The following is an 18,094-nucleotide window of genomic DNA, read 5'->3' as shown; positions in this document are numbered from 1 at the left end:
TTGATTTGTTGGCAATTTAGTTGTGAGAGAACCCTTGGGGACAAGTGACCATAATATGGTAGGTGAGGAGAGACTGAATCAGTTAGTATTATACTCACTGGAGTTAAGAAGAGTGAGAGGGGATCTCATAGAAACGTGTAAAATTCTAACAGGGTTAGACAGAGTAGATTCAGAAAGAATGTTCCTGAAGGGGGGGAGTCCAGAACTAGGGGTCATAGTTAGGGGATAAGGGGTAAACCTTTTAGAATTGAGGTGAGGGGAAATTTCTTCACCCAGAGGGTGGTGAATGTGTGGAATTCACTACCACAGAAAGTAGTTGAAGCCAAAACACTGTCTGATTTCAAGAGGAAATTAGATATAGCTCTTGGGGCTAAAGGGATCAAAGGATATGGGAGAAAGAAGGGATCAGAATATTGAACTTGATGATCAGCCAATTTCATAATGAATGGTGGAGCAGGCTCGAAGGTCCGAATGGCCTCCTCCTGCTTCTAGTTTCTATGTTTTTATTTCAAATCCCAGAAGGGAAACTCGGAACAATTGCCTTGCAGTTTAAAATAACCGAGGAAAAATTTGAAAACCAGAGAATGATGTCCCAGAAATTTTGTGATGATTTAAAACAAAATGTTTTATCAAACAGTACAATAAACAATGTTAAAGTCAACTAGAAGCGCACTTAACTAAATCAACGTTTATACACAGTATCCCAGACCTTACCCAGTTTCAAACACCTTTATTTTACTACCCACAGAGCTAATTTTCCCTATGCAAAATCCAGTAACAGTTACCACACAAGGCTGTTATATATTTTGGAGTTGCAGCTGAGGTAGGACAAAACAACTGGTTGTTAAAAACAGGCTCTCTTCACAAACACGTTTGTTGGGAGTTCTGACAACTATTCTCGCTGTGGGCTGAAGTCTATAACAGCTACTCTCACAGAGGTTGAATTGCTTCTGATGTATAGTTTTTCCATTTGATCTCCCCTTATCTGAACTAACCTCTTCAGAAGTCAAATTTAATTACCATTACTTTGTGAGTCTAAGTTTTAGAAAAAGGTAGAACTTTTAGCAAAATTCATGCCTTGTTTCATCCTTTAAATCTCTGACACTTTATTCAAAATGAGAGGTCACACGGCACCAGGTTACAGTCCAACAGGTTTATTTGAAATCACAAGCTTTCGGAGGAAGGAGCAGCGCTTTGAAAGCTTGTGATTTCAAATAAACCTGTTGGACTTTAACCTGGTGTCGTGTGACCTCTCATCTTGTCCACCCCAGTCCACTTTATTCAAACGCTTCTGGTTCCCAGAGTTACCAGCTTGCCTTAGGTAAACAGCTGTTTGCAGTGTTGCTAGGCTCATCAACATATCGAAAAGCACTTGTTCCATTACTCTGTTCCAGCCTTTAAGCAGCTTCCATTTTTAAATTGTTCACAAAACACCAGCGGAACATTCCAATTGACTAGATTTGCCTAACATTCTGATTTGATTTAATTTGATTTATTATTGTCACATGTATTAACATACAGTGAAAAGTATTGTTTCTTGCGCGCTACACAGAGCATACCGTTCATAGCGAAAGAAATGAGAGAGTGCAGAATGTGGTGTTACAGTCATAGCTAGGGTGTAGAGAAAGATCAACTTAATGCAAGATAAATCCATTCAAAAGTCTGACAGCAGCAGGAAAGAAGCTGTTCTTGAGTCGGTTGGTACGTGACCTCAGACTTTTGTATCTTTTTCCCGAAGGAAGAAGGTGGAAGAGAGAATGTCCGAGGTGCGTGGGGTCCTTGATTATGCTGGCTGCTTTGTCGAGGCAGCGGGAAATGTAGACAGAGTCAATGGATGGGAGGCTGGTTTGTGTGATGGATTGGGTTACATTCACGACCTTTTGTCGTTCCTTGCGGTCTTGGGCAGAGCAGGAGCCATACCAAGCTGTGATACAACCAGAAAGGATGCTTTCTATGGTGCATTTGTAAAAGCTGGTGAGAGTTGTAGCTGACATGCCAAATTTCCTTAATCTTCTGAGAAAGTAGAGGCGTTGGTGGGCTTTCTTAACTATAGTGTCAGCATAGGGGGACCAGGACAGATTGTTGGTGATCTGGACACCTAAAAACTTGAAGCTCTCGACCCTTTCTACTTCATCCCCATTGATGTAGACATTGTGATTTTTCCTGACACTTGGAATGTTCTGTGGCCATTCCACCGAGCAGTAAGTGTAAATCTGGGTGCATTCTTCATCTTCCCTGAGCATACCTCAGTACCCCCCTGTACACTACTTTTTGGAAATTAACAGATCCCACCTTATGACAATAAATCATAAGTTTTCTCATTCAGCATCCAGTAACTTGCTTTCCACATTTCAAATTATCACAATGAATTATTTCTAATCAGCATCCAGTAACGTGTTCTCCATGGTTCGAATCTTGGACAAGCAAGCCCCCACCTTTGTTGCAATCCCAGCTGATGTTATTACTGGACAGTCTGGTCCCAGAATGGAACTCTGGCTCAACAGACAGCAACCTTTATTTTTGTTCAGAGATATGGATAAACAGTCACAGAACTGCCGATTTACTTCTAACAAAAGAATAAATACTTCGCCCCACCTATATAAAGAACAAAGAACAGTACAGCACAGGAAACAGGCCCTTCAACCCTCCAAGCCTGTGCCCCTCGTGGGTGTAAGTCTGCAGAGGCATTAGTACAGGCCCAACATGTTCCCTCCAGGGTAATAGGAAGGTTCAACAAGCCCAGAGAACCATGGATGACCAGAGACATTCAGGATACAATGAGAAGGAAAAGAGAGGCTTTTAACAAGTATAAGGGAGTCAGTCTGCGGAGACATTAGTTGAGTGCAGAAAGTGCAGGATGGAGCTTAAGAAATCAATTAGGAGAGCAAAGAGGGGATATGAGAAAGCTCTGGCTGGTAAAAGTGGAGAAAATCCTAAGATATTCTATAAGTATATCAATGGGAAGAGGATAACCAGGGAAAGAGTAGGGCCCATTAGGGACCAAAGGGGAAATCTGTGGGCGGAGGCAGAGGACATTGGTAGGATGTTAAACGAATATTTCACATCTGTCTTCACCCACGAGAATGAGGAGGTAGTGATGGAACTCGGGGAGAGAGACTGAGAGATTCTAGAGCAAATTGTCATAGGGAGTGACAAGAGATTGGAGGTATTGGTGGGCTTAAAAGTGGACAAATCTCCAGGTCTGGATGAATTGTGTCCCAGGTTGTTGCGGGAGACAAGGGAGGAAATTGCAGGAGCTCTGACCCAAATTTTTAATTCCTCCCTGGCGACCGGGGAGGTGCCAGAGAACTGGAGAACAGCTAATGTGGTCCCACTGTTTAAGAAAGGTTGTAGAGACAAGCCAGGGAACTACAGACCAGTGAGTCTCACATCTGTGGTTGGGAAACTACTGGAGAAGGTTCTGAAGGAGAGAATCTCTCTCCATTTGGAGAGGCAAGGCTTGATCAGGGATTGTCAGCATGGTTTTGTCAGAGGGAGGTCATGGCTAACAAATTTGATTGAATTTTTTGAGCTTGTGACCAAGTGTGTGAATGAGGGTAGTGCGGTTGATGTCGTTTACATGGATTTCAGCAAAGCCTTTGACAAAGTCCCACATGGGAGACTTATTAAGAAGGCTAATGCACATGGGATACAGGGTGATCTGACAAGGCGGATTCATAATTGGCTTAGCGGTAGGAGACAGAGGGTGATGACAAGCAGCTGCTTTAGTGACTGGAGGCCAGCGACCAGTGGCGTGCCACAGGAATCCGTGCTGGGCCCACTATTGTTCGTCATTTACATAAATGACATAGATGACTATGTGGGGGGTAGGATCAGTAAGTTTGCTGATGACACAAAGATTGGCCGGGTGGTTAACAGTAAGGTTGAGTGTCTTGGGTTACAGGAAGATATAGATGAGATGGTCAAATGGGTGGATAAGTGGCAGATGGAATTTAAGCCTGAAAGTGTGAGGTGATGCACTTTGGAAGGAGTAATTTGACGAGGAGGTATACTATGAAAGGTCTGACACTGGGAAGTTCCGAAGAACAAAGGGACCTTGGTGTTTGTGTCCATAGATCTCTGAAGGCGGAGAGGCAGGTTAATAGGGTGGTGAAAAAGGCATATGACACACTCGCCTGTATCAATTGGGGTACAGATTACAAAAACAGGGTCAGAACCATTAGTGAGCCTGGACAATATTGTCCCGACCTTGTTAATGAGATTGAAATCAGCTTGTGAATATTGTAATCAGCCTGGCGCTGTTTCCCAGCGGTTTCTGTTTTTGATCCTGGTAAACTTCTGCACCCTCTCCAAAGCCTCCACATCCTTCCTGTAGTGTGGCGACCAGAATTGAATCAATACTCTAAAGTGCGTCATAATCAAAGTTTTATAAAGCTGCAACATGACATCCTGACTCAACCAATAAAAGCAAGCATGCTGGGAATAGCGAACTTTTGTTTAAAAACCTTTTATTTACACCCTAACTATTTACAAAGGTTACATATTATCAAGACAAAGCTAGAACTACTCTCCTCACCTTCTCTCAGTGAGTGACATCACAGTGACCTCGCTCCTTACACAAATCTATCATTAGAGATAAGCCTTTACTCGACAGTCTTGTATTTCCAATGGAGTGATGCCTAGATTAGCTGTTGTGTTAATGAATATCATAATATCATTTGGATAATGTGCAATTACCCAGTTTAGTAGCAAAAACGGAAAGGCAGATTACTCTCTGATTGGCTATAAATTAGAAGAAGAGAACGTGCAACGAGGTCTGGATGTCCCTCGGACACCCAGTTATTGCAGCAGGTGGTAAAAAAGGCAAATGGTATGTTAGCCTTCATAGCAAGATGATTCGAGTCAAGGATATCTTGCTGCAATTACGTAGGGCCTTGGTGAGGCCACACCTGGAATATTGTGTGCAGTTTTGATCTCCTTCTCTGAGGAGGGATGTTCTTGCTGTAGAGGGAGTGCAGAGAAGGTTAACCAGACTGATTCCTGGGATGGCGGGACTGGCGCACAAGGAGAGATTGAGTCAGTTAGAATTGTTTTAGCTGGAGTTCAGAAGAATGAGGGGCCATGTTTTTGAGGATGAGAGTGTGATACAGGCTGATAGGAGGAGGTAGATGTTCTGAGGGAAGATGTATTGGCAATTTTGAAAAACCTGAGGGTCGATAAGTCCCCTGGGCCAGATGAGATATATTCTCAGATTCTTTGGGAGGCAAGGGATGAGATTGCAGAGCCTTTGGCTTTGATCTTTGGGTCCTCACTGTCCACGGGGATAGTGCCAGAGGACTGGAGAGTGGCGAATGTTGTTCCTCTGTTCAAGAAAGGAAATAGGAATGACCCTGGTAATTATAGGCCGGTTACTCTTACTTCAATGGTCGGTAAGTTAATGGAAAAGGTCCTGAGGGATAGGATTTATGACCTTTTGGAAAGATGTAGCTTAATCCGGGATAGTCAACACGGATTCGTGAAGGGTAAGTCTTGCCTCACAAATTTGATTAAATTCTTTGAGGAGGTAACTAAGTGTGTAGACAAAGGTAGAGCAGTTGATGTCATATACATGGACTTTAGTAAAGCGTTTGATAAGGTCCCCCATGGTCGGCTCATGAAGAAAGTAAGGAGGTGTGGGATAGAGGGAAACTTGGCCGATTGGATAAGTAACTGGCTATCTCATAGAAGACAGAGGGTGATGGTGGATGGAAAATTTTCAGACTGGAGACCAGTTACCAGTGGTGTACCACAGGGATCAGTGCTGGGTCCTCTGCTTTTTGTGATTTTTATCAATGACTTGGAGGAAGGGGCTGAAGGGTGGATCAGTAAATTTGCTGATGGCACCAAGATTGGTGGAGTAGTGGATGAGGTGGAGGGCTGTTGTAGGCTGCAAAGAGACATTGATAGGATGCAGAGTTGGGCCAAAAAATGGCAGATGGAATTTAACCCTGATAAGTGCGAGGTGATTCATTTTGGTGGGACAAATTTGAATGCGGATTACAGGGTCAACGGTAGGGTTCTGAGGAATGTGGAGGAGCAGAGAGATCTTGGGGTTCATATCCACAGATCTCTGAAGGTTGCCACTCAGGTGGATAGAGCCGTGAAGAAGGCCTATAGTGCGTTAGCGTTTATTAACAGGGGGTTTGAGTTTAAGAGCTGTGGGGTTATGCTGCAACTGTACAGGACCTTGGTGAGACCACATTTGGAATATTGTGTGCAGTTCTGGTCACCTCACTATAAGAAGGATGTGGAAGCACTAGAGAGAGTGCAAAGGAGATTTACCAGGATGTTGCCTGGTTTGGAGGGTAGGTCTTATGAGGAAAGGTTGAGGGAGCTAGGGCTTTTCTCTTTAGAGCGGAGGAGGATGAGAGGCGACTTAATAGAGGTTTATAAGATGATGAGGGGGATAGATAGAGTGGACGTTCAGAGACTATTTCCTCGGGTGGATGTAGCTGTGGTGGGAGATATAGGAGGGATGTACGGGGTACGTTTTTTACTCAGAGAGTGGTTGGGGTGTGGAATGGACTGCCTGCTGTGATAGTGGAGTCGGACACTTCAGGAACTTTCAAGTGGTTATTGGATAGGCACATGGAGCACACCAGAATGATAGGGTGTGGGATAGCTTGATCTTGGTTTCGGACAAAGCTCGGCACAACATCGAGGGCTGAAGGGCCTGTACTGTGCTGTACTGTTCTATGTTCTATGTTCTACAAGAATGAGGTGGGGGGGGGGAATCTCATAGAAACCTGTAAAATACCTGTAAAAGGACTAGATAGGGTCGATGCAGGAAGGATGTTCCTGATGCTGGGGGTGTCCAGAACCAGGGGTCCACAGTCTGAGGATACAGCATAGACTGTTTAGGACAGAGATGAGAGAAAATTAAAAGTTTATTTATTCGTCACAAGTAAGACTTACATTAACTCTGCAATGAAGTTACTGTAAAATTCTCCCAGTTGCCACACTCCGGCACCTGTTTGAGTCAATGCACCTAACCAGCACTTCTTTCAGATTGTGGGAGGAAACCAGAGCACCCGGAGGAAACTCACACAGACACGGGGCGAATGTGCAAACTCCACACAGACAGTGACCCAAACCGGGAATCAAATCCGGGTTCCTGGCGCTGTGAGGCAGCAGTGCTAACCACTATGCCGCCCAGTGATCAGCCTGTGGAATTCACTACCACAAAAAGTAGTTGAGGTTAAAACATTCAGGGGGTGATTTTACCATCTTGCCCATTGGCCGGTAAGATTGTGAGAGAGCCGGAAAATTGGGTTCACGCCACATTTCTCGCTTCGCAATCTTACCGGCACTGGATATCCGGCACAAGGCTGATCTCAATATTTCAATTCTATATAAAATAGAGGATCACGTATGGTCCCCATCAACAGGAATCTGTCATGATGGCCTTGCCAGGAGGACCAGAGGCCACTGAGACCCCCCGGGAGATCGTGAGCAAGGGGGTGCCCCTTAAGCAGTGCCAGCCTGGCCCCCTGGCACTGCCAGCCTGGTTCCCTGGCACTGCCTAAGGGCACCGTGACACTGCCAACCTGGCACACTGGCAGTGCCCAGTGGGCACTGCCAAGGCAGTGGGTCCTGAGGGGGTGGGGCTACTGGTGGTGGAAGGGCCAGAAGTGGGTAGGGCCTAAAGCTGGGGGATTGCTAAGCAAGCTGCAAGCGGGATCGGCTGGTCAATGCAGAGGGTGGGGATGGTGACTGAGTGATCAATCAGTTCGTACGGGGGCGGGGGAATTGATTGGTCCTTCTGGCTGGAGGATTGGGCGATCAGTCCATGCAGGGGGCATGATCGGCCGCGGAGCCCCAAAGTAGCTGGGGGCAAGTTTCCTGCAAAAACACAGAACAGAGATCTGAGCATGCACTCTGGCACCTTCTGCTGCACTCTGCTGGCTTTCAGCGAGTTTAGGCCTCACTCCCTCCCCCTCCTGGTGAGAAACAGATCCTTCTTTTTTTTTCAAAGTGATACAAGATTTAATTTTTAACTTGCCCCAAAAAAACAGTGCGATTCTCCCCCATTTTCACACTCATTCAGCGCTTAGAATTTTTTTTGTAAGATCATCCCCTGAATGTTTTCAAGAAGCAATTGGATATAGCACCTGGGGCAAAGGGGCTCAAAGGATATGTGGGGAAGGCGGGATCAGGCTAGAGGTAGATAATCAGCCAGGATTATAATGAATTACAGAGAAGGCTTGAAGGCCGAATGGCCTCCTCCTGCTCCTATACTCTATGTTTAGAAACAGAACAGTAGCACACAAGGAGAAACATAGCACACAAGGAGGCCATTTGGCCCATCTTGTCCATGCCAGCCCAAGGACACCCAGGTCCCCTTTCTAATCCCACCTTCCAGCACCCAGCCCATAGCCCTGTAGTCTACAGCACTTAAGGTGCAGATCCAGGTACTTTTAAAAAGTTTAAAAACTCAAGCAGCGAATTCCAGACACCCACCACCCTCTGCATAAAAAAGCTCTTCCTCATGTCTCCTCTACACCTACTGCCACTTATCTTGAATCTATGGCCCCGGTTCTAGAATTCTCCACCAAGGGCAACAATAATATCCTGTCCGCTCTATCACTTCCCCTCATAATTCTGTACAGCTCAATCAAGTCACCTCTCAGCCTCCTTAATACAATTACTGTTACTAAGGAGGTGGTGCTTGGTAGACTAATAGGACTGAAGGTAGACAAGTCCCCGGGCCCGGATGGAATGCATCCCAGGGTACTGAAAGAAATGGCTGAGGTAATAGCAGATGCGTTAGTAGTAATTTATTAAAATTCGCTGGACTCTGGGGTAGTGCCGGCTGACTGGAAAACAGCTACTGTTACGCCGCTGTTTAAAAAAGGAAGTAGACAAAAGGCGGGTAACTACAGGCCGGTTAGCTTAACGTCCGTAGTTGGGAAGATGCTAGAGTCCATTATTAAAGAGGAAATAACAGAGTACCTGAATAAGAATGGTTCGATCAAGCAGACGCAGCATGGATTCATGAAGGGAAAGTCGTGTTTGACGAATCTACTGGACTTTTATGAAGATGTCACTAGTGCGGTTGACAGAGGGGAACCGGTGGATGTGGTGTTTTTAGATTTCCAGAAGGCGTTCGATAAGGTGCCTCACAAAAGGTTGCTGCAGAAGATTGGGGTACACGGAGTTAGGGGTAAGGTGTTGGCGTGGATTGGGGATTGGCTATCTAACAGGAAGCAGAGAGTTGGGATAAATGGGTGCTTTTCTGGTTGGCAGTTGGTGATCAGTGGCGTGCCGCAGGGATCGGTGCTGGGGCCTCAATTGTTTACCATTTACATAGATGATCTGGAGGAGGGGACTGAATCTAGGGTATTCAAGTTTGCTGATGACACGAAGGTGAGTGGGAAAGCGAATTGCGTGGAGGACGCGGAAAGTCTGCAGAGAGATTTGGATAGGCTGAGCGAGTGGGCGAGGATCTGGCAGATGGAATATAACGTTAGCAAATGTGAGGTTATCCACTTTGGAAGAAATAATAGTAAATTGGAATATTATTTAAATGGAGAAAAATTACATCGTACGACTGTGCAGAGGGACCTGGGGGTCCTTGTGCACGAATCGCAAAAACTCAGTCTGCAGGTGCAGCAGGTGATCAAGAAGGCGAATGGAATGTTGGCCTTTATCGCGAGAATATAAAAGCAGGGAGGTCTTGCTGCAACTGTACAAGGCACTGGTGAGGCCGCAACTGGAGTACTGTGTGCAGTTTTGGTCCCCTTATTTGCGAAAGGATATATTGGCCTTGGAGGGAGTGCAGAGAAGGTTCACCAGGTTGATACCGGAGATGAGGGGTGTAGCTTATGAGGAGAGATTAAACAGATTGGGTCTGTACTCGTTGGAGTTTAGAAGGATGAGGGGGTGATCTTATAGAGACATATAAGATAATGAAGGGGCTGGATAGGGTAGAGGTGGAGAGATTCTTTCCACTTAGAAGGGAAACCAGAACTAGAGGGCACAGCCTCAAAATAAGGGGGGGCCGGTTCAGAACAGAGTTGAGGGGGAACTTCTTCTCTCAGAGGGTAGTGAATCTCTGGAATTCTCTGCCCATTGAAGTGGTGGAGGCTTCCTCGTTGAATATGTTTAAATCATGGGTAGATAGTTTTCTGATCGGTAAGGGAATTAGGGGATATGGGGAGCAGGTGGGTAAGTGGAACTAAACCACTATCAGATCAGCCATGATCTTGTTGAATAGCGGGGCAGGCTCGAAGGGCCAGATGGCCTACTCCTGCTCCTATTTCTTATGTTCTTATGTTCTTCTTTGTTCCAAGGAAAATAACCCCAACCTATCGAATCTATCCTCATATCTACACCTTTCTAGTCCTGGCTTTGAAAGGGAAATGCATCTGCAAAGTCACAGATCAAATCCTCAAAGTTATTGGCCTGAGTTCTGGGTGAACTTTGAGAAATTCCTAAAATACGATCAACTGCGCGACTTCTTTCTGCATTTGTTTCTTGTGTTGCAGATTGATTGCTGGTTTCTTCAACAAAGGATATATTGTAATTCAGGCAAAACCTTATCCACTCTTATCTACATCTTGAACTCTGGCCCCTGTTCCCACTTCGATTCATGCCCCTAACTCTTGCTCCCTCCTACCCTGTTCACCCCTATTAAAGTAGGAACTGCACAGACTCTTCCATCAAAGCCGCTTCTGGTCTGTGGTAAAAAGTGTCAATGCATCAAAGACAAAGTATTAAAAGAGTGACTGGTCCATCTAGTCTGTCTCATTTTGTGACCACTCACCACCACCCCCCCCCCCCCCCCCCCCGCCTCCCCCCACCACAGCAAGTGAACATGGAAGCCACAAGGCTAACTCGGAATTAGGGCATTCTGGGAAGTTGCATTCCAGTGCTTCAAAGAAGAGTTAAAGTGAGTCCTGGGAGATTATCTTGGTCACAAGGCACAATCCCCAATATCTCTCTGGCCATCAATACCCAGTGATACCGGGGATCCTCCAGGTCTCTTTAGGATCTTTGTTCTGACTCAGCACACTCACCAACAACCTACTGCAAAAGTCTGTGACTTGTTTGAAAGTGAAACAGCCCTCAGACCTTGAGCTCTACACTTATTCCCCAAAGGAAAACCATTGCTATGACAGCCAGCTTTGCTCAGGGATTGCTCTGAAGTTATTTCACAGTCAGACACAAATGACGGACGTCCCTCAGTTTGGCTAAAAAAGTATGGTCGGGTTTTCTGTTCCAAATCTATTGGATCGTGAATATTTCTAACACTTGTCTTTTGTGCTCACTCCAATCCTCACTCAATCTCAGGACAAGGAATGAAGACTTGAGCTTGGAGCAGTTCAGATGTGACGGAGAGATCTCATGCCAGAGACAGACCATCAGTCGAATGCCCCCAGAAAGTTCTCCGCGAGTCAAAACCCTTATCAAATCCTTCAACAGCTCCCTCCCAAGTACGGCAGCAATTTGCCCATGTTCCGAGCCTGACTGTGACTGGTGTCTCATTGTTGGAGCTGAGATTGGCACTTCTGTCAGATTTGTAACAACTCTTTGCCACTTGCAGCTGGTTATGTTAGTTATGGCTGGTTTGGCAGTAACCCTGCAGTTTATTATCTGTGGCTTTAATGGATTACTGCTCAAGGACTAGATTATCAATCAAGCAAATTATTCAACCACTGAGTTGATCAAAATATATTGAGCAATAATTTCATAGTTGCTGTGTTACATCTCATGGCTTCTAGTCTCCCATTCACCATCTCTGTCCCCATTCATCTTCTCTCTCACCCATTCATCTCTCTCTCCCTCCCTCTCTTCCCCCATTCACCTCTCTCTCTTTCTCTGATTCCCCTCCCTCTCTCCCTCTCTCTCTCCCATTCACTTCTCTCTTTCTCCCATTCCTCTCTCTTTCTCTTTCTCCATTCCTCTCTCTCTCTCTTTCTCCCATTCCCCTCTCTCTCTCCCTCTCTCTCTCCCATTCCTCTCTCTCTCTCCCTCTCTCCCATTCCTCTCCCTCTCCCTCTCTCCCTCCCATTCCTCTCTCTCTCCCTCCCTCTCTCCCATTCCTCTCTCTCTCCCTCTCTCCCTCCCATTCCTCTCTCTCTCCCTCTCTCTCTCCCATTCACCTCTCTTGCTCTTGGACAGGCAGTGGATGCACAAAGGAAGAGTGAAAGCTGCTGTTTGCATGAAACAATATTATCACAATAAACCCATTGTGAATGATCAGAATGCGTGCAGCAGCTTAACATTCTGCTCTACGGTGAAGGGCAGTGTGAGTGATTGATTGACTCGGAGCCAATGTGAAAGCTGAATTTATGTGGAGAGTTGCAGGATAGTCTGTGTGGAGGGTTAATGGATTGTCTGTGTGGAGGGTTAATGGATTGTCTGTGTGGAGGGTTGGTGGATTGTCTATGTGGAGGGTTAATGGACTGTGCGTGTGGCGGGTTGGTGAATGGTCTGCGTGGTGGGTTATGGATTGTCGGTGTGGAGGGTTGGTGGATTGTCTGTGTGGAGGGTTGGTGGATTGTCTATGTGGAGGGTTAATGGACTGTGCGTGTGGCGGGTTGGTGAATGGTCTGCGTGGTGGGTTATGGATTGTCTGTGTGGAGGGTTGATGGACTGTGCATGTGGCAGGTTGTTGGATGGTCTGTGTGCTTTGTGTTCCACTCTCTAACTGAATATTTACTTTCCTGCAGGTGCCAGCAGTTTCCCATCACAGCTTCCAGCCGGGCCCCGGGGTTTCCACAGTGGGAAGGTACCCCCTGCTGCTGCTGTGTCCCCAATACAGGTGGGGGTTCAGTATCACTGTCTCTCAGCAGGACCCCAAGAGCTGGGGTTCCAGTCAGATTAGGAGCAAAACTCTTGTACATAGGGGAAGGTGGACAATAGCAAAGTCAGGTTCTTGCACTTAGTTCATTAGATTGTTACCCTACGCAGCATTATATTGTTCCTCTAAAATCCAACGGACTTCCCAACTTCCACAGTTGTTTAATCTTAGTTAATCAAGTGGGCAATGTTGAATTGTGTTGTTCAGATTGTCTGTCTCTGTGCACCAGCTTTGATCTTGATCTTGTACTCTGATATTTTCCAGTAGCAATCAGTTATTGTAAACTGAGATTTTGATTTGAGTTATTATTGTCTGATGTATTAGCATACAATGAAAAGTATTGTTTCTTGCACGATATACAGATAGAGCATACCATTCATAGAGAAGGAAACGAGAGAGTGCAGAATGTAGTATTCCAATCATAGCGAGGGTGTAGAGAAAGATCAACTTAATACAAGGTAACTCCATTCAAAAGTCTGACAGCAGCAGGGAAGAAGCTGTTCTTGAGTCGGTTGGTACATGACCTCAGACTTTTGTATCTTCTTCCCGACAGAAGAAGGTGGAAGAGAGAATGTCTGGGGTGTGTGGAGTCCTTAATTATGCTGGTTGCTTTGCCGAGGCAGCGGGAAGTGTAGACAGAGTCAATGGATAGGAGGCTGGTTTGCGTGATGGATTGGGCTGCATTCGCGACCTTTTGTAGCTCCTTGCAGTCTTGGGCAGAGCAGGAGCCATACCAAGCTGTGATACAACCAGAAAGGATGCTTTCTATGGTGCATCTGTAAAAGTTGGTGAGAGTTGTAGTGGACATGCCAAATTTCCTTAGTCTTCTGAGAAAATAGAAGGTTTGGTGGGCTTTCTTAACGAGAGATGGCTAATCTCCTTGTTCATTACCTGATATAATGATAGCCATTCAGTTTATTGGGTGATGGACAGGTTGAATAAGCATTTCGGTTTGTGACCTTGCCATAAATCTAATTAACATTGACCATTAGTGGACTCCTGGCTGAGGTGCGTTTTGTTGTCCTTGGGGGGAGTGTTTGCGAGAGCGATTGGGGGGGGTTCAAACGAATATGCCAGGAGGATGGGAACCTATGTAAGGAGTCAGAGAAGGAGGGAGCAAGGACAAAAACAAAAAGAAGAAAAGGGAATAAGAAAATTGATAGGCAGAGAAACCAAGGACAAAGTTCAAACAGGACTAGAGAGAAAAATATTGGGAGCACGGCAAAGAATGTTAAAAAGACAAGTTTAAAGGCTCTGTGCCTTAATGTGTGGAGCATTTGCAATAAAGTCGATGAACTAATTGCGCAGATATATGTAAATGGGTACGATATAATTGGGATTACGTAGACATGGCTGCAGGGTGACCAGGGGTGGGAATTGAATGTCCCAGGGTATTCAGTATTTCGGAAGGGCAGGCATAAAGGAAAAGGTGGTGGAGTGGCACTGCTGGTTAAAGAGGAAATTAACACAATAGTGAGAAAGGATATTAGCTCTGACAACATGGAGTCTGTATGGGTGGAGTTGAGAAATACCAAGGGGCAAAAAACATTAGTGGGTGTCATATACAAACCCCCAAACTGCAGTGATGATGTTGGGAATGGCATTAAACAGGAAATGAGAGATGCATGTGATAAGAGGGAGGTCGTGCCTTACAAATTTGGTGGAGTTTTTTGAGGAAGTGACAAAAACGGTTGATGAAGGAAGGGCCGTGGATGTCGTCTATATGGATTTCAGTAAGGCATTTGACAAAGTCCTACATGGCAGGTTGGTTAAGAAGGTTAAGGCTCATGGGATACAAGGAGAAGTGGCTCGATGGGTGGAGAACTGGCTTGGCCATAGGAGACAGAGGGTAGTGGTCGAAGGGTCTTTTTCCGGCTGGAGGTCTGTGACCAGTGGTGTTCCGCAGGGCTCTGTACTGGGACCTCTGCTATTTGTGATATATATAAATGATTTGGAAGAAGGTGTAACTGGTGTAATCAGCAAGTTTGCGGATGACACAAAGATGGCTGGAATTGCGGATAGCGAAGAGCATTGTCGGGCAATACAGCAGGATATAGATAGGCTGGAAAATTGGGCGGAGAGGTGGCAGATGGAATTTAATCCGGATAAATGCGAAGTGATGCATTTTGGAAGAAATAATGTAGGGAGGAGTTATGCAATAAATGGCAGAGTCATCAGGAGTATAGAAACACAGAGGGACCTAGGTGTGCAAGTCCACAAATCCTTGAAGGTGGCAACACAGGTGGAGAAGGTGGTGAAGAAGGCATATGGTATGCTTGCCTTTATAGGACGGGGTATAGAGTATAAAAGCTGGAGTCTGATGATGCAGCTGTATAGAACGCTGGTTAGGCCACATTTGGAGTACTGCGTCCAGTTCTGGTCGCCGCACTACCAGAAGGACGTGGAGGCATTGGAGAGAGTGCAGAGAAGGTTTACCAGGATGTTGCCTGGTATGGAGGGTCTTAGCTATGAGGAGAGATTGGGTAGACTGGGGTTGTTCTCCTTGGAAAGACGGAGAATGAAGGGAGATCTAATAGAGGTATACAAGATTATGAAGGGTATAGATAGGGTGAACAGTGGGAAGCTTTTTCCCAGGTCGGAGGTGACGATCACGAGGGGTCACGGGCTCAAGCTGAGAGGGGCGAAGTATAACTCAGACATCAGAGGGACGTTTTTTACACAGAGGGTGGTGGGGGCCTGGAATGCGCTGCCAAGTAGGGTGGTGGAGGCAGGCACGCTGACATCGTTTAAGACTTACCTGGATAGTCACATGAACAGCCTGGGAATGGAGGGATACAAACGATTGGTCTAGTTGGACCAAGGAGCGGCACAGGCTTGGAGGGCCGAAGGGCCTGTTTCCTGTGCTGTACTGTTCTTTGTTCTTTGTTCTTTATCAGTGATCATGGGTGATTTTAATCTGCACATTGATTGGGCAAATTAAGTTAGCCACAATGCCGGGGAGGAGGAATTCCTGGAGTGTTTACAGGATGATTTTCTTGACCAATATGTGGAGGAACCAACTAGAGAGCAGGCCATCTTAGACTGGGTACTGTGTAATGAGAAGGGAATCATTGCTAATCTAGCTGTACGAGACCCCTTGGGGATGAGTGACCATAACATGATAGAATTTATTAAGATGGAGAGTGAAGTAGTTGATTCAGAGACTAGGGTGCTGAATCTTAATAAAGGAAACTGTGAGGATATGAGGCGTGAGTTGGCCTTGATAGATTGGGGAGAGTTACTGAAAGGGATGACAGTGGATAGACAATGGCAAACATTCAAGGAACGCATGGGGGAACTGCAGCAACTGTTTGTTCCTGTCTGGCACAAAAGCAAGATGGGTAAGAGGGCTAATCTATGGCTTACAAAGGAAATTAGAGAGAATATCCAATCTAAGGGAGAAGCATACAGATTGGCCAAGAAAAATAATAGGTCTGAGGATTGGGAGTAGTTTAGAATTCAGCAAAGAAGGACCAAGGGATTGATTAAGAGGAGGAAAATACAGTACGAAAGTAAGCTTGCAGGAAACTTAAAAACTGACACTAAGAGTTTCTATCGATACGTGAAGAGAAAGAGGTTGGTGAAGACAAATGTAGGTTCCCTACAGACAGAAACGGGGGAATGTATAATCGGGGACAAAGAAATGGCCGAGCAACTAAATACATACTTTGGTTCTGTCTTCACAAAAGAGAACACAAATCAGATGCCAGGAATATTGGAGAATGCGAGATATAGTGAGAGGGAAGAACTGAGGGAGATCAATATTAGTAGAGAAATGGCACTGGGAAAGTTGATGGGATTGAAGGCGGATAAATCCCCAGGGCCTGATAACCTACATCCCAGAGTACTTAAGGAAGTGGCTCTAGAAATAGTGGATGCATTGGTGGTCATCTTCCAGGATTCTATAGACTCTGGAACAGTCCCTGCAGATTGGAGGGTAGCGAATTTCACTCCAATATTCAAAAAGGGAGGCAGAGAGAAAACAGGGAATTATACACCAGTAAACTTAACATCGGTAGTAGGGAAAATTCTCAAATACATTATCAAGGACTTTATAGCAGAGTATTTAGAAAGCAGTGACAGGATCAGACAGAGTCAGCATGGATTTATGAAGGGGAAATCATGCTTGACAAATCTGTTGGAATCCTTTGGAGATGTAACTAGCAGAGTTGACAAGGGGGAACCAGTCAATGTGGTATATTTGGACTTTCAGAAAGTGTTTGACAAAGTCCCGCACAAGAGATTATTGTGCAAGATTAAAGTGCATGGAATTGGAGGAAACGTATTGAGATGGATAGAAAACTGGTTGGCAGAGAGGAAACAAAGAGTAGGGATTAATGGGTCCTTTTCAAATTGGCAGACAGTAACTAGTGGGGCGCCACAGGGATTGGTGCTGGGACCCCAGCTATTCACAATATATATTAATGATTTGGATGAAGGAACAAAATGTAACATCTCAAAGTTTGCAGATGATACCAAGTTGGGTGGGAGGGTGAACTGTGACGAGGATGCAGAGATCCTTCAGAATGATCTGGACAGGTTGGGTGAGTGGGTGAATCAATGGCAGATGCAGTATAATTTGGATAAATGTGAGGTTATTTACTTTAGAAGCAAAAACAAGGCGGCAGATTACTACCTGAATGGCTGTAAATTGGGAAAGGGGAGTGTGCAGCGGGACCTGGGTGTCCTTGTGCACCAGTCGCTGAAGGTAAGCATGCAGGTGCAGCAGGCGGTAAAGAAGGCTAATGGCATGTTGGCCTTCATTGCGAGAGGTTTCGAGTACAGGAGCAGGGATGTGTTGTTGCAATTATACAGGGCCTTGGTGAGGCCACACCTAGAGTATTGTGTGCAGTTTTGGTCTCCTTTTCTGAGGAAGGATGTTCTTGCTCTCGAGGGAGTGCAGCGAAGGTTTACCAGGCTGATTCCGGGGATGGCGGGACTGATGTATGAGGAGAGATTGACTAGGTTAGGATTGTTTTCACTGGAGTTCAGACGAATGAGGGGAGATCTCATAGAGACTTATAAAATTCTAACAGGACTGGACAGGGTAGATGGAGGGAGGATGTTCCCGATGGTGGGGGAGTCCAGAACCAGGGGTCACAGTCTGAGGATTCAGGATAGACCATTTAGGATGGAAGTGAGGAGACATTTCTTCACCCAAAGAGTGGTGAGCCTGTGGAATTCATTACCACAGGAAGTAGTTGATGCCAAAACATTGAATGTATCCAAGAGGTGGCTGGATATAACACTTGGGGCGAATGGGATCAAACGTTATGGGGAAAAAGCAGG

At 45.6% G+C, this 18,094-nt stretch overlaps 1 protein-coding gene across 6 annotated transcripts in view; it reads left to right on the top strand.

The window, feature by feature from the left end:
* specc1 (sperm antigen with calponin homology and coiled-coil domains 1) overlaps positions 1–18,094 on the top strand; it is a 275,302-nt gene that overhangs the window by 81,651 nt on the left and 175,557 nt on the right. For all 6 annotated transcript variants that reach the window (XR_013499063.1, XM_078224557.1, XM_078224561.1 and 3 more), the window contains exons 8-9: positions 11,293–11,435; positions 12,675–12,766. Coding sequence is in view for 5 of the 6 variants with exons in the window: in XM_078224557.1 (XP_078080683.1) it covers positions 11,293–11,435; positions 12,675–12,766 (235 nt within the window). In the remaining variant the exon portion in view is untranslated. The remainder of the gene's footprint in view (positions 1–11,292; positions 11,436–12,674; positions 12,767–18,094) is intronic.

The sequence above is a fragment of the Mustelus asterias genome, chromosome 12, assembly GCF_964213995.1.
Source record: "Mustelus asterias chromosome 12, sMusAst1.hap1.1, whole genome shotgun sequence".
In the NCBI taxonomy this organism is placed as follows: Eukaryota; Metazoa; Chordata; class Chondrichthyes; order Carcharhiniformes; family Triakidae; genus Mustelus; species Mustelus asterias.
This window is presented reverse-complemented; position numbering and strand designations above follow the sequence as displayed.